The 19,732-nt window shown below is 40.9% G+C and overlaps 7 protein-coding genes across 7 annotated transcripts; all 7 read left to right on the top strand.

Annotated features, from left to right (window-relative positions):
* Window positions 1-4,357: 4,357 nt before the first annotated feature.
* On the top strand, window positions 4,358-6,378 carry LOC128265371 (sulfhydryl oxidase 1-like). Its single transcript, XM_053001339.1, has one exon. It carries the CDS (start codon window positions 4,371-4,373, stop codon window positions 6,246-6,248), a length of 1,878 nt encoding a protein of 625 aa, XP_052857299.1. The 5' UTR covers window positions 4,358-4,370; the 3' UTR covers window positions 6,249-6,378.
* Window positions 6,379-7,623: 1,245 nt separating this feature from the next.
* On the top strand, window positions 7,624-9,385 carry LOC128265404 (sulfhydryl oxidase 2-like). Its single transcript, XM_053001390.1, has one exon. It carries the CDS (start codon window positions 7,638-7,640, stop codon window positions 9,258-9,260), a length of 1,623 nt encoding a protein of 540 aa, XP_052857350.1. The 5' UTR covers window positions 7,624-7,637; the 3' UTR covers window positions 9,261-9,385.
* Window positions 9,298-11,069, top strand: LOC128265388 (sulfhydryl oxidase 2-like). Its single transcript, XM_053001371.1, has one exon. It carries the CDS (start codon window positions 9,408-9,410, stop codon window positions 11,055-11,057), a length of 1,650 nt encoding a protein of 549 aa, XP_052857331.1. The 5' UTR covers window positions 9,298-9,407; the 3' UTR covers window positions 11,058-11,069.
* A 411-nt stretch (window positions 11,070-11,480) lies between these two features.
* On the top strand, window positions 11,481-13,299 carry LOC128251830 (sulfhydryl oxidase 1-like). The gene has a single exon (XM_052979023.1). It carries the CDS (start codon window positions 11,481-11,483, stop codon window positions 13,152-13,154), a length of 1,674 nt encoding a protein of 557 aa, XP_052834983.1. The 3' UTR covers window positions 13,155-13,299.
* A 188-nt stretch (window positions 13,300-13,487) lies between these two features.
* On the top strand, window positions 13,488-15,332 carry LOC128265380 (sulfhydryl oxidase 1-like). The gene has a single exon (XM_053001358.1). It carries the CDS (start codon window positions 13,528-13,530, stop codon window positions 15,199-15,201), a length of 1,674 nt encoding a protein of 557 aa, XP_052857318.1. The 5' UTR covers window positions 13,488-13,527; the 3' UTR covers window positions 15,202-15,332.
* A 1,538-nt stretch (window positions 15,333-16,870) lies between these two features.
* LOC128265475 (sulfhydryl oxidase 2-like) lies at window positions 16,871-19,205 on the top strand. The gene is made up of 2 exons (XM_053001509.1): window positions 16,871-17,005; window positions 17,073-19,205. The coding sequence occupies exons 1-2, from the start codon at window positions 16,908-16,910 to the stop codon at window positions 17,806-17,808; spliced, it is 834 nt and encodes a 277-aa protein (XP_052857469.1). The 5' UTR covers window positions 16,871-16,907; the 3' UTR covers window positions 17,809-19,205.
* LOC128251829 (uncharacterized) lies at window positions 18,409-19,203 on the top strand. The gene has a single exon (XM_052979022.1). It carries the CDS (start codon window positions 18,409-18,411, stop codon window positions 19,201-19,203), a length of 795 nt encoding a protein of 264 aa, XP_052834982.1.
* Window positions 19,206-19,732: the final 527 nt, after the last annotated feature.

Here is a 19,732-nt window from a genome sequence, read left to right as displayed (position 1 = left end):
GAGGTGACGAACTTATGGTTTTACAAGCAGGGCATATTCGACTGGTAGAAATAATACAAAAAGAGTATTTAAAAGTCTTGATTGTAGAATAAGGTAGAGGTAAAGATTATCAAGTAATACAACAGAACATTATTGAAATTTGAAAGTGATTGATTGTTTTAATTTATTTGGATTTCTTAAAATCGGTCAATAATATTAAATACAATTTAATAATCAAACAGGTTGTGAGGTGTTTTTTAATACCAATTGCTTTGGTTTTTTTTTATTTTCATTTGTAAAATTGTTTTTATGTCTCGAAAGATATTTCAGTATAAGCAATATTTTTTTACTTATTAAAAATGTTCTAAATGAAGGGGATCTGCCAATCCATCAGGCCCATTTGCTTCTTGCCTACTCATTCACCTGCCGTTCCTTCTCTTTAACCCCCTTCCAACCTTTTAACCCCCATCTGCCCTGCAAGCTGTTCAAAAACTTTTTCCATTTTTTCAAATTGCGTAATTTTCATTAGTTTGCTGCATTTGCAGACAAATTAAGAGCTTCTGCTGCTGCTGTCCTGCCTGCCCAGGACCCTTCACATGTCCTGCCCCCACGATTGCCGCTTTTGCATCCAAAGTGCGTATCTGTGAGATACGCATATGCAAATAGCTGCCTGCAGGACCACCCCGATGCGATGCGGTTTTTCAATTTCTCTCTCTTTGGCTTTTTTTTTTTGCAGCCTTTTTGTACGCAAATAATTGTGAATTTTTTCCCTCATCCATTTTTGTTGGCCTGCTGCGGCAGGTTATTGTTTGGTTTGGTTGCAAATCCTCTTTTTTTTTCTATGCCTGAGTGTGCATATTTTTTATTTTTAATTAAAAGCGGAAGTAAAAGCTGGGGGGCATTCTGCCGTGCGGGGGATTCTGCTGGTTTAGGATTGGTTTTCGTTCGGTTCGGTTCGGTTTGGTTTGGCGACTTGACAAGTGTGCGTGTGGGTGCGTTTGCCGGGCACTTTGGCCCGTTCATTTCGCTGTGTGTAGTGTTTTGCTAACAATGCAAATTTCAGGGCATTGTTACAGCCCCACTCCCTTATGTAACCCCCTCTTAACCCCCGCACTCGACACGCACACACAACAAACGCATCAAATCATCAGCGGCGATTTCAGGCAGTCATCGTCATCAGATGAAATGTCAAATGCGTTTCCCGCCCAACACGGCCAACACAAGTGGGCGAATGCAAACAGATACTGGCTACTGGTAATGCCAACTGCTAACTGGCGACTGCCACCGCTTAGAGCGGCACAAACTAAACCAAACTCAACAACAATAAAAACATGGCTACAATTCACCAGCTGAAGAGTTTTTCAAATAACGAAAAAAAGAAAAAAACGTGGGCTGAAAGGTGGGGGAGTGGCAGCGGAAAAAGGGAAAAAGTCAGGCGAAAAAAAAAGAATCGAGAAAATTAAAACAAAACAAACAGCCAACGCATCCTCAGCATCATCATCCATTTATGCACAGGGAAAATAATATTTAAATAATTTTGGGGGTGAGTCGAAAGTTTGCACTATTATTATTAACATTTTCGTAATTGTTTATTTTTCTTAAAACTTACTTTTAGAGAAATATGAAAATGACAATTGCAATTGAGATTAAGGCGCTTCTCAAGTAAATTAAACAAAAATTTTATTCAGCTTTTGAGATTTTAAAAATATTATATATCTATTGATTGAAAATGTATGGCTTAAAGTACATTTTATAGCATATAAAATGTATAGTTGTTGTTCAATATTCGATCAGCTTATATAACAGCACTAGTTATTATATACAAGGACATAGATTATTTTTTTCTAGTGTAATTCTGAATCCTGCATCATCCTTTGGCCGTTATGCCCTGCTTTGCCTGCTCCGTTCCACGCATGAAGAGATTTCGGTTTAGCTTTTGATTGACGAACTTGGCTCGTTGTTTGTCCCTCATCCTTTGCCCCTCTCCCTCTCCCTTCCCCTCACCCCTCTCCCCTTCCATTGCCTGCTGCCATACGCTTTTCACTCAAACTCATCATCGTCAGCGACGCATTCAAATCGTTTTGATGGACTTCTCCGCCTCAACTCCCTCTATATCCTATACACCATATCCCATATCAAGCTCACGCAGTGCATCCTGGCACAAGAACAAAACAGCATCGAAAACAAAAACAAAAAAAAACGGATTGAGAAATGGGGAAAAAGTGGAATGAGTCTGGCACAATATTTGTATTTTACGCAATTTTTACTGACGACTGCCATCATGTCTGAGTGACTGAGTTGGCTCCGTTTTCTGCTGCCTGATTTGCAAACCGATTTGCTACATTGTTCACGTCAGTCAGCGCATTGTTGATTATCAGTGCCGGGTGGTTATGGGTTGGACTTCATATGGTTTGGGGTTTGAGGTTTAGGGATCGGTTCGGTTCGGTTCGACTGAGAACTAAGCCCCATGTTTGCCCAGCTATTCATTGTGTTTTGGATTTTTATTCTCTCATTTTTTTTCGCTGATTGAAAGTTTGTGCGACAATTGTTGTGGCAACAGGAAATGGCCCAGAGTCTAATTAAACAAAATGCATACTAGGCATAAATGGCGTGGAAGGAATTATGCCTAGTGGTGGTACGGGCTTTCAAAAGAATTTATTTTTATTAATATTTCAATAGAAATCATTTAAATTATATGAAATTATTAGCTTGTCATATCTTAATTATAAAAGTCTGTTGATTTCATATTTTCATACATTTACTTAATTTTATATATAAACTATTATACATTTTCGTAAACATAACGTATACGCAACGTTTTCATTTTATTATTTTTATTTAAAATTAATGTTACCTTTTTTATTTTAAATAATTTTACAAATTTGTTCATTTAAGTCCTTTTTTTAACCACTTACTTAATAATTATCTCCCCAACAATCCAATCTGTCCTTTATACAGCTCAACTATTTCCACTGCAACGCCTTTGCACAGTTAAGTTGCCATAAAATATGCCAGAAACAACCGCCTCTGGGAATCAGTACAAAATTAAATTAGTCAGCTGAAAGTTGGCCAGGATTCTGCGGGGGAAACAAACGAAACCCTTTGGCTCGGCATAAACTGTTGCCAAAAAGTTTTAAGCTGCATTTGAGGCTTGTTTTCACACCCGAACAAGTTTGGCGAGCAAAGTTTCGAGTGGCGCTTGTCTTGTTTCATCTTCTCATCGCCATAATCCGTGACGTCAACTGCGGTTAGCCGGATTCGCCATGTAAATGAGACAGGCAAGCCGCAAAGTTTGGCATATTTTGCATCTGATATTTTGGCCACTTCTGGTGCAAACTATTACCAAACTTGTTGCTGTGGCCAACTTGTTGCATGTAGTTTGCTTGTGTGTGCAAAATTTTCGAGCTCGTTATCCAGCTCATGTCCTTGTAGCTGTTTGGGTCAACATCCTGCTGGTATTTCGGCATTTGAAATTGTTTTGATAATTGAAAACCCATTGAAGTCGTTTGGAGTCACTTAAATCTAATTAGTTCGAGGGCCAGGATGTTTTACTAACAAGGAACTCCACAAATATAAAGTGGTTTGTCATATATAACAGATAGCGTATAGTGAAAATTTTAATTGTACTAAAATTGCTTCTGTGGCTCTCCAATTTATTTGTTTATGAGCTTTATTTAATTTTAGTAATTGGTAAATTTAAACACGTTTTAAAAATATTTGTTAAGAAAATTTAAACTGACTTATTAATTAATGATAAAACACCTATTAGTTAAATAAATCTGGTATTTTATAATCTTAACAAAAATACTAGTCGATTTCTCTTCGAAAATAGTTTTGTTCTTGGAGAAAGCATGCATTTTTTTAAATAGCCAAATCGAAGCAAATCAAATCGCTGCATTACCGCTTAAGCCTTTTTGTAGGGCAAATCAGTACCAGTGTTCAGCTTGACTCGCAATAATCACCTGCAAATGACGAAGCCAAAGAGGATTGCAACTTTTCATCTGAAATTGTGGCTAATAAAGCCGATAGAAGAAAATAATACCACCCTATTGAGGAATCTGAAAAGATAGCCATTTTTACGTTTAAATAATAAATAAAATATAAAAGTTTTATCAAACTATTAGTCAATAAATATGGTTGGAGTAGTAAAAAAAATTCTAGTTTCTGCTTCCTTCTGAACAACTTGCACGATTATAACTTATTTCCATTTCACTAAAACCAATTTAATTGTGTTTGTCTATGCAATTGCATTTCTAAACGCTTCGCTTTGAAGTAATATGTATTTACCATAACAAAATTGATATGACATAAGACCACCGGAACGAGGGAAACTTGAAAAGCGACTCAAATTAGTATCGGCAGCTATGTAAGACCGCGAGTTTCGCCTAAAAATGATACGACCATGTTCAACGGCAATATTGGTTACAACTTTCCTGCATATATTGTTTTTAACCATACAAGCAAATCATCACCGTCAAAGCCTAACACACCGGGATAACTTAAGAATGTCCGCACTCGGAGGACATCAAAGGACAACCAATACTTTATCGGAGAACGAGCTGCGTGTTCCAGCCCTCGGAAAACTGGTGGTTTTCTCCAGTAAGTCCTGCCATGACTGTCAATCCTTTGCATCCACGTTTCACAAATTGTTTCGTCAACTGCATAATTGGCATAGAGTTCTGGAAATCCACAAAGTGGACTGTGAAGAAAGTTCGAAAGTCTGCCAGGACTACCACATAAAACATTTGCCCACTCTGCGCTTCTTTCATTTAAATTTCCAAAGGGAACGCGATGGCATTGGTATTGAGATCAGAAGTCGAAAGTCCCAAGATATAACCAATGAACTGGCCACTCTGCTGGCTAGTAACTCGCATAAAGGTGGATCTTCCCATGAACCGGTGTTTAAGTCCCTGCAATCTAAGGAAACTTTAAAGTCGCTGTTTCATAAGGATAAACATATGAAGTACTTGGTACTCGTCTTTCAGCCCAGGCATTCCAAGATCGGATTAAAAACTCTTTTAGAAATGTTGCCCCATCCCGAGGTGGCTGTTCGAATTGTTGAGGACCCCCAACTGTTTGCAAATTTCGGCTTGGAACCCTTTGCCCAAAAATTAGTGCTCTTCGATCGGAAAGGTGTGAGCCACTCAATGTTCCCATCACAAAAAACAACTAAGGCTTATGTGGACAGCTTGAAGAAGCTTCTAAAAACTCTGGGGCAGCGTTCCCGAACTGTTTTGAGGAGCTCAAACAGGAAAAACTACAAAGCTCCGATTCACAAACGTAGCCCGATCGGAGAGGACAAAGCCGATTCAAATGATAGTGAAGAGAAAGAAATTACCCTAAGTCAGGACAATCTAAGGATCATCGATTACGTTCTCAATAATCCATCAAAGATCTACCAAGCAGATATTGAGATGGCTATTGGTACCTTGCTGCACGTCGAAATACCCAAGATCAAAGTCATAAGGGGCGAGGCACTGAAAGCTTTAAGAAGGTTCTTTGAAGTGCTGATCCATTTAAGTCCTGTAAGCGAGAAAAAAAGACAGCTCCTTCGGGATCTGCTAACCTGGCTAAATAAGTACGACGTGTTGACGGGAATTAATTTCATTGACCTGGTCAATTGCTATGAAACGGAATATGGAATGGTGTTCACTGCCGCAGACTTTGTGGGCTGCCGATCAACCCAGGCATTAATGAGGGGATTTTCTTGCTCCCTGTGGCATCTATTTCATTTCCTTACCGCCGAAGTGACTGCCAATAGTGGAGTCAAGCTTATAGCCACTCATGTTATCCAGACAATCAGTGATTTTTTTAGATATTTCTTTCCCACCTGTGTGTCGTGCTCAAAATATTTTGAACAAATTTTCAAGCTTCAATGTATCTCTAAGATGAAAAATTATGACGAGGAAGTCTTGTGGCTATGGCGGACTCACAACGCAATCAACAAACATCTTGCCTACAAAAGAATTGAGGATCCCAGATTTCCAAAGATACAGTTTCCCGACTCAAATAATTGCCCGGAATGCAGAAAAAATGGCAATGCTTGGGACAAAAATGCTGTACTCCATTATCTAAGAGATATATATTCAAAGCCGAAACTGAGTCTTATTGGCCTGAATGAGTCAACGAACTCTGTCCACAAGTCTAAGAGAACCCATGACACGAAAAATCTTTGCACTGCAGGCAGTTTACGAAAAAATTGCCACTTCTGTGTCTTTCTACTGCATGGGAAGGATCCAAGTAAATTAAATTCCACCATAGAACCTTAAAAATCCTTAGCAGTAAAAGTTAATGAGTTCTGACATTATTCTGAACATTTTGTGGTGCTTACATTTTATTCTCAAAATAAAATCTGTTGTTATACCTTTCTTTGATAAAATAAAGCAGAATGATACTGTACGTAAATTCTCCATTCCTATTAATAACTAGCTACAACTAGAAAAAAAAACCCTGAATTGAGGAAAACTTCGTTAATTTAAGGAATAAATAAATAAATAAAAAAATATATACAAAACAAAATAAATACAGAAAGTACTACATGCCAGCCTCTCAATGCTAATTTAAAAAAAAAACAAGAAGGAAAGCAAACTTCGGCAAGCCGAAGTTCATATACCCTTGCAGCTATTGCATTAATTAAATACTTTTGAAAACATTTAAATTATGATTTACTTGAGTATGTGCTAAAAAAAAACATTGAAACTATGATTATTTGCAGCTCAATTATTAGATAGTTATTTTATATATTTGTATTATTTCTATGGGAGCTATATGCTATAGACGTCCGATTTTGATAAAATTTATACCATAATTCTGAAATAATTAAACATTGCTATATGTCGAAGAACTAAACAAAAAATTAAAAAACAGAAAAGTTATAATTTTTTTCATTTATTTTTCCGATTGTTCCTATGGGAGCTATATGCTATAGTCGTCCGATTTTGATGAAATTGAAACCGTAATTCTGAAATATTAAACCATTACTATATCTCGAAGAACTAAACAAAAAATTAAAAAACAGCAAAGTTATAATTTTTTTTCATTTATTTTTCCGATTGTTCCTATGGGAGCTATATGCTATAGTCGTCCGATTTTGATGAAATTTAAACCGTAAATCGGAAATATTTTACCATTACTATATGTCGAAGAACTAAACAAAAAATTAAAAAACAGCAAAGTTATAATTTTTTTTCATTTATTTTTCCGATTGTTCCTATGGGAGCTATATGCTATAGTCGTCCGATCCGGCTCGTTCCGACTTATATACTACCTGCAATAGAAAGACAACTTTTGGGAAAGTTTCATGCAGATAGCTTTAAAACTGAGAGACTAGTTTGCATATAAACGGACGGACAGACGGACAGACGGACAGACGGACAGACGGACATGGCTAGATCGACTCTCCTAGTGATGCTGATCAAGAATATATATACTTTATAGGGTCGGAAACGTCTCCTTCACTGCGTTGCAAACTTCTGACTGAAATTATAATACCCTCTGCAAGGGTATAATGTGTTCTTGTTTTGCTTATATTAAGAAAGAGAAAGAATGAAATCAAATGAATAAGTGAAGCAGGTCCAATTGAAGCAATTATTTCCGGCAATCCAGAAACAGATTTATTATAATATTTCCAGTAACGCCGCAAAACGCTTTTGGAAACGATGTTTCCAGTTCATTCCACCACTTTGGTGCTGTGGGCATCGTTGATTTTCATATTTTTACCCTTTTCCACGGGTAAGACAAGACCACACTTTATTTACGGAAAGAATGTGCCCGAAATTTTGAACTCAAAAAGTCTGGAGAAAATCTTGATTAAGCCGGCGCTTGGAAAGCTAGTGATTTTCTCCAACAATTTCTGCAAACAGTGCGTGTTGTTCGAGGACACGATGGAAAAACTAATTTTTAAAGTAAGTAAATGGCGGAAAGTGCTGGCTGTTTACTTTTTCGACTGCACCAAAGGGCACAACATAAGAGTCTGTGGCGATCACAGGGTTCGACAAATGCCCACTCTAAGATTCTTTCATTTAGATCTGGTTGGTTATCACCACGGATTCGAAATAACCAACCTGGAATTAACTTCAATTGTGGAGGATCTTGTTGGACTTCTCAGTTTTGCCGAGCACCGTAGTCTAAACTTCGATGTTGTTCTGCACAATGAAACTTTGAGTAACCTCTGGCCAGACGATGAGAAGATTCAATACATTGTACTCGTCTACCAGCCAAGTCGTTCATTTCTCGGATTGGAGACTGCTCTCGATATGCTGCCCCACAAGGAAGTGAGGGTACGAATTGTTGAAGATGATCATATTCTCATGGACTTGACTGCTGGCAAAAAGCTGAGCATTTTCGAGCGGAATGGGAAACAGCATTCCTTTGAAACAGCAAGGCATTCGGTCAAAGCCTATGTTCATCTCCTGCAAAAGTTCCTAAAAGATGAAGGCTATCCAAGTACCCCATCGCATCAACCCATAGTGTGGGCGGAAGGTGCGGATTCCTATCAACTGGAGCAGAAAGAGATTGAACAGTATGTGTTGAGAGCACCAGTGAGAATATACCGTGCTGATTTAGAGCGGGCTTTGTACAAACTGCTGCACATTGAGATCCCCAAGGAGCAAAACCTAGAAGGCGACAGCCTTGTTGCTCTGAAGAACTTTATGATGGTTTTGGCCAAAGTCAATCCACTAAACCGGAAGGGTAAAATGATGCTTATAGCGATGCACAAGTGGCTGGAGCATAAAAATCACCTTACAGGAGAAGAGTTCCTGCTGCGCGTGTATACGTTGGAATTGGCTCCAAGTTTGGTCTTCGGCGGAAGGCACTACGTGGGCTGTGTTCCCTCAAAACCCTTCCTGCGAGAGTACCCCTGCTCCCTGTGGATCCTATTCCATTATCTAACTGTGGAGGGAGCCAATCTAAGCGAGCCATTCCAGCCGGGATTTGTGGCAAAAGCTATTAAAGGCTTTATCCAGCACTTTTTCTTTGAGTGTCCTTCCTGCGCCGAAGAGTTTCTAAGCATAGCAAAGCCTTTGGATGTGAAATCACACGATGAAGAAATACTCTGGCTTTGGGAAACGCATAATGAGTTCAATAAACGTCTGGAAGATGACGGCACTCTAGACCCAGAATTTCCCAAAATTCAGTTTCCCAGCAAGGCCAGTTGCCGTGATTGCAAAGATGAAAATGGTTGGATGCGACCGAATGTTTTAAAATACTTAAAAAGTCTCTATAACATCAATAACCTTAGTTTCTATGGAATGTCCTACACCATAATATACCAATATTAATTATTAAAATCAGCTATGGAGTAGTACGGTTGTTTTTCGCAGCACAACCAAAAGCGACGCTAATGAGATAAATGTATTACGTTTTTATTTTTATTTAACACAATAAAGGGAAACGCAAATCCATATTAGCAAAGGTCTCATTCAAAAATGATTCGTCTCTTCGGACTATCGTTTTTTCTTATCGTGATTGCACGGGGAGGACTTTCGATTCGGTTTAGAGATGGGGAATCTCTATACTCACCAGATGTGGATAATGTGTATATGATGAACGGAAGGACTTTTTACAATTCTCTCAAAGAGCCAGCCCTTGGAAAGTTGGTGCAGTTTATGAACATTTTCTGCGGAGACTGTCGCAGGTTCGTACCCGTCTACAAGAAGTTGGGTGTCGATCTGCAAAAGTGGAATCGTGTTCTCCGTATCTATGCCGTAGACTGTGCCCAGGAGGTCAACGTGAAAGTATGTCGGGATTTTGAAATTGTTAGGACGCCCTCTATTCGTTTTTATCCCTCAAATTTTGTGAGCACGGGTAGTTCGCTCGGCACGAATATTAACACATCGGATCCTGAAAAAATAGTGGAACAACTTATTGACCATTTGGCCAAAAATGACTACACTGGAACCAAGGATCGGAAACCCATCTTTCAACATATTCAGAAAAATGAGAATGCGAAGAGTATCTTCGATCGATTTGACAAAGAACTGCCATACATTTTGCTGGTTTTGCAGCCTCAGAACTCGAAGATTGGAATAAAAACGGTTTTGGACCTCCTTCCTTATCCCGATGTGGCTGTGCGGATCCTGGATGACACTCAGCTCTTCTCCCAATTTGGCCTTGAGCCAGCTGCCCAAAAAATAGCCCTTTTAGATAGGTCTGGAAAGGTGCATCCATTAACGCCAGGCGGAGAAAATAGTTCTGCTTATGTGGAAAGCGTTGTTCAATTTCTTGAGCCAAAAGGACATACAAGTGTTCCCAAATTGCCAACAACTGAAGCTCCCAAGGAGCTATTGCCCAATGGGATTGATGGTTTTATTCTGGACCAAGTTCTGAACACACCACCGAAGCTCTATCAAGCTGATTTGGAGCAGGCACTCGACCAAATCTTGCATATAGAGATACCTAAAACGAAATTAATTAATGGATACAAGTTTACGGCCCTACGCCATTTGATAAGAGTGTTCAACCGCTTTAGTCCCTTAAACAAAGAGGGAAAGCGTCTGCTGAAAAGTCTAGTGAAACATTTGACTTCAATAAGTGAAATCACTGGAGAACAGTTTGCGGATAAACTGAAAGAAATCGAAAAGGGGCTGGGAAAGATCTTTAAGGGGAAGCGCTACGTTGGCTGTCTTGGGTCCAAAACCTTTACGCGGGGAATCCCCTGTTCCTTTTGGACACTGTTCCATTACTTGACTGTGATGTCGGCCCTCAAACCAAAAATTTATAAGCCAAAGTGCGTGTTACTGGCCCTTTTCGGATTTGCCAAGTTCTTTTTCGGCTGCTCGGAGTGTGCCATGCACTTCCAGGCGATGGCCAAGCGGCGGAAAATAGGACAAGTGAAGTCCCACGACGAGGAGATCCTTTGGCTGTGGGCGGCCCATAACGAGGTAAATAAAAGGTTGGCTGGCGACCCCACGGAGGACCCCAAGTTCCCCAAGAAGCAGTTTCCGCAGTGCAAACATTGCCGTGCCTGTCGTTGCTGTAAGAAGTGGAAAAGACCTGAGGTATTGAAATACCTTAAAGGCCTGTACAATTATAAAAATGTGAGCTTTTTTGGACTGCCTCACCTTCGATATTTATAACGCAAATGTATATAATCAAATAATAAGCGTCAAAGATATCAAATCTAAATTAAAAATTGTGAAGTTAATAATAAAAAAAACCAACTTATAAAGAATTTTTTGTTGTCTTTTTCAGAGAGCCTGATTTACTCTTGATATTTTAGATACATTAATTTCCTCGCAGTGTAGTCATTTATTTTTTTACAACAGATGACGCTTTTGACACTATGGCTTGCTGCGGGAATGGAGTTGCTAGCGCCCTCTGTTGGAGTCATATATATTTTGATATTGGTTAACTAAGTACCGGGTATCTAATAGTCGACACGTTCGACTTTAGCGTTATACAATTAGTGTAAGGAGCGAAGCTAATTAAATATAAGTAACCACGGCTATACCAATCGGATCTTGGCAATACTGCGCATTGGCATAAGTTAACAAATTAAAATGATTCGGCTCTTCGGACTCTCGTTTTTCAAGAGCCTCCTCTTTATCGCGATTATACCGGGAGGATTTTCGGTTAGATTTAGGAGTGCTGAAGCTGAGAAAGTATCCCTATACTCACGTTCGGATAATGTGCATGTGGTCGAAGGCTTGGTTTTTCAGAAAGCTCTAAAGGCTCCAGCCCTTGGAAAGTTGGTGCAATATCTGAACATTTTCTGCGGACACTGTCGAAGGTTCGTGCCCATCTACAAGAAACTGGCTATCGATCTGCAAAAGTGGAACCGTATTCTGCGAATCTTTGCCGTAGACTGTGCCCAGGAGGACAACGTGAGTGTATGCCGGGATTTTGAAATCAAGTCGACGCCCACACTGCGCTACTATCATTCAAATTTCGTGAAATCGCGTCATGGACTCGGAACAAATTTACCCATTGAGAGTTCCAAGAAAATCGTGGACCTGCTTGTTAAGCATCTGGCCAAAAATGACTACACTGGAACCAAGGAACTAAAGCCGATCTTTGCTCCTGTTCAGAAAAATGAGACTGCAAAGAGTATCTTCGGTCGTTTTAACAGTAAGCTGCTTTATATTTTGCTCGTATTTCAGCCGCAGAACTCCCAGATCGGAATATTAACGCTTCTGGACCTTCTTCCCTATCCCGATGTCGCTGTGCGAATCCTAAATGATGCTCAGCTCTTCACCCAATTTGGCCTGAAGCCTTCCGCCCGAAATATTGCCCTTCTAGATAGAACTGGCAAAGAGCATCCATTAAGGCCAACCGAAGAAAGTAGCTCTGCTTACGTGGAAAGTGTTGCTAAATTTCTAGAACAAAATAAGCACACTAGGATTCCCAAATTGCCAACAACTATAGCTCCGAAAGAGGTATTACCGCAGGGGATGGACGCTATTATTCTGAAGAAGGTGCTGGCTTCACCACCGGTTGTCTATCAAGCCGACTTGGAGCAGGCTCTTCATCAACTTCTGCACATCGAGATTCCCAAGGCGCCACTCATTAAGGGGGAAAAGTTTTTGGCCTTGTACCGTCTTATTCAGTTGTTTAACCGCTTTAATCCTTTAAACCAAGACGGCAGAAAGCTACTTTTTAGGCTTGAAAGTCACCTAAAGACTATTAAGAAAATTAAAGGAGCCGAGTTGGCGAATAAAGTTACGGAAATCGAAAAAAGTCTGGGAAAAGTCTTCAAAATATTTCGCTACGTTGGCTGCATTGGCTCTAAGCCTCTAATGCGCGGCATCACCTGCTCATTTTGGACACTTTTCCACCATTTGACTGTGATGTCGGCCCAAAATCCAAAGGTATTTAAGCCCGGCTTTGTGATATTTGCTCTCTTCGGATTTGCCAAGTACTTTTTCGGCTGCACTGAGTGTGCCAAGCACTTCCAGCAGATGGCCAAGCGGCGAAATGTGGAATCCGTGAGGTCCCATGACGAGGAGATACTTTGGCTTTGGGCAGCCCATAACGAGGTCAACAATAGGTTGGCCGGCGACGCCACTGAGGATCCCAAGTTCCCCAAAGTGCAATTTCCGCTGCGGAAACACTGCCCGGCCTGTCATAAGAAGCCAAATGGATGGAACACAGCCGAGGTGTTGAAATACCTGAAGCGCATCTACAGTATTAAGCGCGTCAGCTTTTACGGATTGCCCACCTTGAGAAGAACTTAGAAAACTACGACATAGCTCAAGTGCTTATCAGCAGGCAATAAACGCAATCAAAATAAATGCCAACCAAGTTGTTGTTGTATGTTATACTGCTCCTGCTACCTATATTTATTCGACTTTTCGGTTTCTATCTTTTGTGCATAATACAAAAAAAAAAAATAAACATACAATTTTTTGGAATTCATTTGGGTGTACCTGGATAGAATACCGAGCCACGAAATTATGAAAACCAGTTTTGAGAGAAAAGAGAGATTTGGGATGGGTGATTTAACAAGCGAGGCAGGGCGAATCCAAATGCGGCTATAATTACCAAAGAGCCCTTGCGATTGGATCAGTTTAAGTGGCCCATTTGAGTGGTGAGCACCGTCGTGTGGAAATGACTTGGATTCGGCAACTCCAGACGCTTCTGTGCAGCCTGCTGCTGCTCTTCGCCCCCGAAGTGTTTGGCCGCACAAATGCCAGAAGGACGGCCAACGAGGCCAGTCTCTATAGCGATGCGGACAATGTGATTATGCTGGACATTGGCTCACTGAGGCCGGTCCTGAACCTGCACACCAACAAGCTGGTCCAGTTCTTGAACACCTTCTGCGGCGACTGTCAGCGCTTTGCACCGGTCTACAAGGGTCTAGCCCGCGACCTGTACAAGTGGCGCAGACTGCTCCGATTCTATGCCGTGGATTGCGCCCAGGAGCGGAATGCTGAGCTCTGCAGGGTGTTCAGTGTGCGCCAGACGCCCTCGCTGCGCTTCTTTGGTCCCGACACGGAGAAGATGCAGAAATTCCTTGGCTCTGTCATACCCACCCAGGATCCCAAGTTTATAACTGCCGTTCTGGCCGATTTATTGGGACAATATGAGTACGCAGCCGATGTGGCAAATTTCCGTCATCTAACACCAAACGATACGGCAGAGACAGTATTCCGGGATCATCAGAAATTGGACAGCCCCGTCAAATACATTGCCCTCGTGCTGCAGCCAAAAAAGGCATACATTGGCAGGGACACGCTGCTGGATTTGCTTCCCTTCAAGGAAGTGGCAGTGAGAATTGTCCCCGATGCCCAGATTTTTGCCAACTTTGGTCTGGTACCCACCAGTGAATCGCTAGCAATAATCGATCGAGGTGGAAATGCCCAGTATCTGGAACCTGCTTCCAATACAAGCCAAGATTATGCGAACACTGTTGGGGATTTCCTGAAAAAGCTCAATTTTAAGCCAGATCCGCCACTGCCCATCGTTGTGGCCACGAACGACAATGAGTTTCTGGATCAGCGGAATAAAGCCGTCCTTGCTGAGGTCCTTAAACCGCCACTCAAGATCTATCGTGCCGATCTGGAGCAGGCCATCGACAAGATCCTGCACAACGAACTTCACAAATACTTTTTCTTTCAGGGTGGAAATGATCTCGCCCTGCATAACGTAATGAAGGCTCTGATGTATTTGAATCCCCTGAATAAGGATGGTAGGGAACTGGTGTCCAGAGTGTACCGCTCCACACAACGTAGATTGGACAAAGGATCTGAGTTCAAGCAGTTAATTGAATCAGAGGAGAAGAACCTGAAGGTTTTCAAGGCCAAGCGCTACATTGGCTGCATTGGAACACGACCACTCCTGCGGAGTTTCACCTGCTCCCTGTGGACACTGTTTCACCACTGGACCGTGGAGGCAGCGAAGAAACCGCAGCAATTTCAGCCGGGCAACATTCTAAACACCATTCATGGATTTGTAAGGTACTTTTTCGGCTGCTCGGATTGTTCCAAACACTTCCAAGAGATGGCAAATCGCCGAAATATGTCGCAAGTGAAAACCTCTGACGAGGAGATACTCTGGCTCTGGGAGGCCCACAATGAAGTCAATCAACGCATTGCTGGCGATCCCATCACTGAGGATCCCCAGTTCCCAAAGATCCAGTTCCCCAGCAAGGAGAACTGTCCCCATTGTCGGAATAATAACTCCGAGTGGCGAAAGGATGAAGTCTTAAAATATTTGAAACACCTATATGACATCAAGAACGTAAGCTTTTACGGGCTTCCCACCTCGCAGGGATACGATTGAAAATACATTTCTAGTACTTAAACTACTTCACATAAATTGCATTATAAACATATGTATAATCTTGTCAAATATTACTTATAATCTTTATTTGTTGGGTCAAAAAGTAATAAAGTAAAGGTGAAAAATATTAATAGTTTCAAATTCTTTGGATTTAGTTAAGGTTTAAAACGTGCATAACAATTTATAACAATTTTTTTCGGTTGCATAACAAATGCGAAACAATTTCAATTTCTGCTACAATTACATTTTTTATAAGTAAAACTCCATCACTGCTTCGAAATGAATTCAATTCTCAAGTGATCCCTGTTCTTTGTGCTGCTTTTATACGGCAAAGTGGTTTCCCAGATCCGGATTTATCATCCGAGTGACAATGTTGAAACGGTCAACTTTGAGTCACTGGGGTTTATACTTCGAAGACCGGGCTCTTAATTACTACAATTTTTCAGCTCCTTCAGCGACGATTGCTTAGAGTGTGCTCCCATATTTAAGAGTTTGGCCAACGATCTGAGGAGTTGGAGTAGGGTAATCCAAATGTATGCTATGGATTGTGGTCAGGAAGAGAATGTGGAGATATGTCGCGATTTGAACATCAGTACTATGCCTTCGCTGCGCTACTTTCCTACCAATTTTAATGAGAGTTTCCTGGGAGCCGAGATACCAAGCAGAAAACCAGAGATTATCAAACGAAATCTGACTTTTTTTTTGAGTAGCCTTGAGCTAAGATATAAAACGTAGGAGCTTTTTAAACCACTAACGCTAAGTGACTCCGTTGCCAGAGTTTTCGCCTCACAAAATACCATGCCTGGTGGTCTTAAGTACGTAGTCCTTGTTTTTCAGCCAAAAAATTCTATGATTGGATCAAGCACGGTTCTCGAAATACTGTCCTACACGGTAGCAAAGGTGCGGATCACTGAAGACCGTTAGATCTTTGCCAACTTTGGCCTTGAACCCTCAACACAGAATCTGGCCATCATAGATCGGGCTGGAAACCCGCTTCAGCTGGCACCATAAATTGAGACAGGTGAATCATATGCCGCTGCCATAAATGAGTACCTTAGGTTTTTCGGAATTAAAGGGGCAAAAAGATCTTTTGGAGATGCAAGAAAATGCGATCCTTAGGCAAATTGTGAAGAGACCTTTACGGGTCTATCGAATCGATTTGATCAAGGGCATCGACAGTATTTTGCACACCGTGCTTCCCACCTGGGATACTAATCTAAATCTATTTAAGACAGGAAATATTAAACAGAGAATTAATAGATTGACTTTCATTTATTTTTGGCTAACAACTTAGATGCACTGCCTAATACCTATAGTTTATTAAGGTCCGCTACTCAATTCTTTATGATAAATATCCCAAAGTATCCCATATAGTATTTATTAGACTGATCTGGAACGGATATTACCATACTCTTAGCTTATATATATATTATTATACAGGGCAACATCAAAACGGTTGTAGGCTACCTTTAACAAAACGGAAAGTTAGGGTGTAACAATCTATATATAACCCTGTTACTATCAAGTAACCGAATTACTGGATGCATATCCATTAAAGCAAAAGTTAATTTTTTATAATTACATTAAGACTTTCATTGATTCGTGCCGGTTTTCTAGTAAAGCGACACAAAAACAATTACCCTGGGTTCTTTAAAAGGGCTCAATATTAGTGAAATTAATAGTCGATCTGTAATCATCGTTCCAGAATGAAGCCGCTTCTCAAGTCGCCAACTAAGGCCACGTCATTGGGCCTTTGGATGCTTCTGTTTTGTGCCCAGCTTTTATTCTGCAACGTGGCACTGGGGTTTGTGCCATTTACTATTTGAACACCCATCGAAATGAGTAAATTTTGACAACTATCTTCAACTTAGGCAGGTCAAGAAGCAAGTCTTTCGAGCCGATCTGATCAAGGGCCTTGACACGTTTATGCACACCGTGATTCCAAATGCCACACTTATGGAAGGAGATAAATTGATGGCGCTAGACGAGTTCTTTCGTGCCCTTAAGAAATTAAACCCACTGAATAATAATGGAGATTTGCTAGTAAGATACGCTTGGCCACCAGTATTACCTCCTAAACCGTTGACGGGGAAGCAGTTCTCTGAAAAACTAAAGTCCCTAGAGTTGAAATATCAGGAGGTCTTTACGGCCAAGGACTACGTTGGTTGCGCATCCAACAGCTCCAGCTCGCGGGGCTACCCCTGCGCCCTGTGGACATTGTTCCACTATTGGACCGTGCAGAACGGGCTGCCCTCTTACCCACTCTTTCCGGGCAACGTTCTTCGGACTATTTGGAATTTCGTCAAGTATTTCTATGATTGTCCGGATTGCGTGAGCAACTTTGAGAAAATGGTCAAACGGCGACCCATTGAACTGGTGAAGACCCATGACGCGGAGATACTTTGGCTCTGGGAAACGCACAACGAGTTCAATAAGCTAACTGCCACGCAGTTTCCCAGCGCGAATATGTGTCCCACCTGCAGGAACAAAGACCAAAGCTGGAGGAATGACGAAGTGCTGAAATACCTGAAAAGCCTCTACGCTGAGGCTAATTTCAGTTTCGATGGCCTGTCCACTTCCAAGGGATACAAAATTAAGTCTTTGTAAGACATGAAATTTAAATTAACATGGGATCATTGGAAAACCCACTTTTTTTTGTTGACTAACAAACTTTTAAAATAATAATGCCTTTGACCTTTAGTTTCTTAACATCAGCGGAACTAGGTTTATCTTTGAATAATGAATAATGAATTGACTTTTTTTTCCTAACTGGTAATCTATGTCTACAAAAGTCCTGCTAGACACGACCAACATTTCATCACTTCACCACCTTTTAATCCAAATTCCAGGAATACAATTACAAGTCATTTTAAATAAAATTAATTTTAAATGTCATTGGATTCGGTTATCTAATCAAAGCGAAAAAAAAAAGCGTATCTATATTCTATTATCGTAGTTGCTTTTAATCAAAAGGAACTGTGGCGGAGGCTTGTTCAACTTTACCAAAAATAAAGCTAATGGAAAAGAGTTTGCCAAGGCCAAACAAAATAAATAAAAATAAAACAAAATTGATCGGATTCGCTAAAAGGGGTGAAACAATTTAATTTTCTTATGCCTAATTGTATTTGTCATGGACTCAAACATTTACGAGCGATTGAGATTGCTAAGCTTCTGAAGTTAGTTTAAAAGATTCGTGGTCTGGATAAAATGCTGTTAGTGGTATGCTTCGCAATCCTGAGTTTTCTTCCAGAGCCCGGAATTTCCCCGGCAGAGGGTGCTCGAATGGTGAGAGTCAAGGCCAAAGGAAGGTTTTCTTGGTTCAACGTGACCTTGAGCGAGCTTGTGAGCAACAATCCCATCTCCACCGTTATCTACTTCACTGATACCAAGTTGGGGGACAAATTGGATGGCCTTGAATCGGTATACGACGTGCTCTGCCCCCTAACCCAGTTCCCCCGCCTCCTGGACGTTGTCCTGATCAATTGCAACAGGCCGGTGAACAGGAATGACTGCTCAAGCTTTAACTTCAAAATGCCAGGACTTCGGTTCTTCCCCACAGAGTTCAAGCGCAATGGTCTTGAAATTCCGAAAGAATCTTCTTATGAAATGCGGAATTCGGTTATGAATGCTCTGGTGCCGGTGAAACTGAAGAAACCCGGCTCTCCCAATTTCGATCCCATCCTGGCCACGGATTCTGTAGCATCGCTCTTCAAGCAGGCAGCTTGCAAATGCATACACTACATTGTTCTGGTGGATCAATCCGAGCCGGGATCCACAGTGGGTCGCGACACTGTATTTGCCCTTCTCAATAGGGAATCCATATTGGTGCGCATTGTGAACAACGCATCTTTCTTCGAGAACTTTAATCTTAAGTTCTTGCGGAGGGAGAACAAACTGGCCATTATACCGCGTTCGCGCAAGGCCTTGCGATTGTATCCGAGAAGAGCCAGCGGAAGGGCATATGCACAGACCGTTAATAAATTTTTGGATGATTTTAATTAAATTTGTGTCCAGTTTTATTTGCAATTTATTTTTGTAAGTTTTTTGTTTTTTTATTTTTAGCACACAGGGGGGGCGGCAATGAATTTTTTGAAAGTATGCAAGTCCATCAACCTTTGGACTTTCGGATTGGGCATATTTTTTTTAACATACCGAGGCTTCAAACATTTAGATATTTCTGTGGATACAAAGATTCTTTCAAAAGGAAGTATTTTAAATTTGAAACTTTTAAGCTTAGAGCTTCTCCGCCTCTAATAGTGACATGAAAAATGCATAAATTTGCTAAATTAAGCGTTTAGATTAAATGAAGCGACAATGTGTGTGTTCGCCCATCTACAAGCACTACAACAACCACCATCCCGTCCAATCGAAGCCATCATTTAGGTCCTGGCTGGCGGAGTGTGAGCCAAGTCAACTGACCTGGGCTAAAAGAACGGCACCCGTATTACGCCGTTTACCCGCACATCAAACTGAACTGTTCGTGAATTATTTATAGAACATTTTTGCAAAATATCTACGCACTAATTTGCGT

This window comes from Drosophila gunungcola, chromosome 3R (genome assembly GCF_025200985.1).
Source record: "Drosophila gunungcola strain Sukarami chromosome 3R, Dgunungcola_SK_2, whole genome shotgun sequence".
NCBI classification, from domain to species: domain Eukaryota; kingdom Metazoa; phylum Arthropoda; class Insecta; order Diptera; family Drosophilidae; genus Drosophila; species Drosophila gunungcola.
Note: the sequence above shows the minus strand (reverse complement) of the source record. Positions and strands in the feature narration are given on the sequence as shown.

Bases quoted from the DNA above. Each gene is read 5' to 3' on its own strand.
- LOC128265371 (XM_053001339.1), top strand. From the start codon at position 4,371: ATGATACGACCATGTTCAACGGCAATATTGGTTACAACTTTCCTGCAT.
- LOC128265404 (XM_053001390.1), top strand. From the start codon at position 7,638: ATGTTTCCAGTTCATTCCACCACTTTGGTGCTGTGGGCATCGTTGATT.
- LOC128265388 (XM_053001371.1), top strand. From the start codon at position 9,408: ATGATTCGTCTCTTCGGACTATCGTTTTTTCTTATCGTGATTGCACGG.
- LOC128251830 (XM_052979023.1), top strand. From the start codon at position 11,481: ATGATTCGGCTCTTCGGACTCTCGTTTTTCAAGAGCCTCCTCTTTATC.
- LOC128265380 (XM_053001358.1), top strand. From the start codon at position 13,528: ATGACTTGGATTCGGCAACTCCAGACGCTTCTGTGCAGCCTGCTGCTG.
- LOC128265475 (XM_053001509.1), top strand. From the start codon at position 16,908: ATGAAGCCGCTTCTCAAGTCGCCAACTAAGGCCACGTCATTGGGCCTT. The intron at 17,006-17,072 runs GTTTGTGCCATT...TCTTCAACTTAG, and splicing joins TTCTGCAACGTGGCACTGGG to GCAGGTCAAGAAGCAAGTCT.
- LOC128251829 (XM_052979022.1), top strand. From the start codon at position 18,409: ATGCTGTTAGTGGTATGCTTCGCAATCCTGAGTTTTCTTCCAGAGCCC.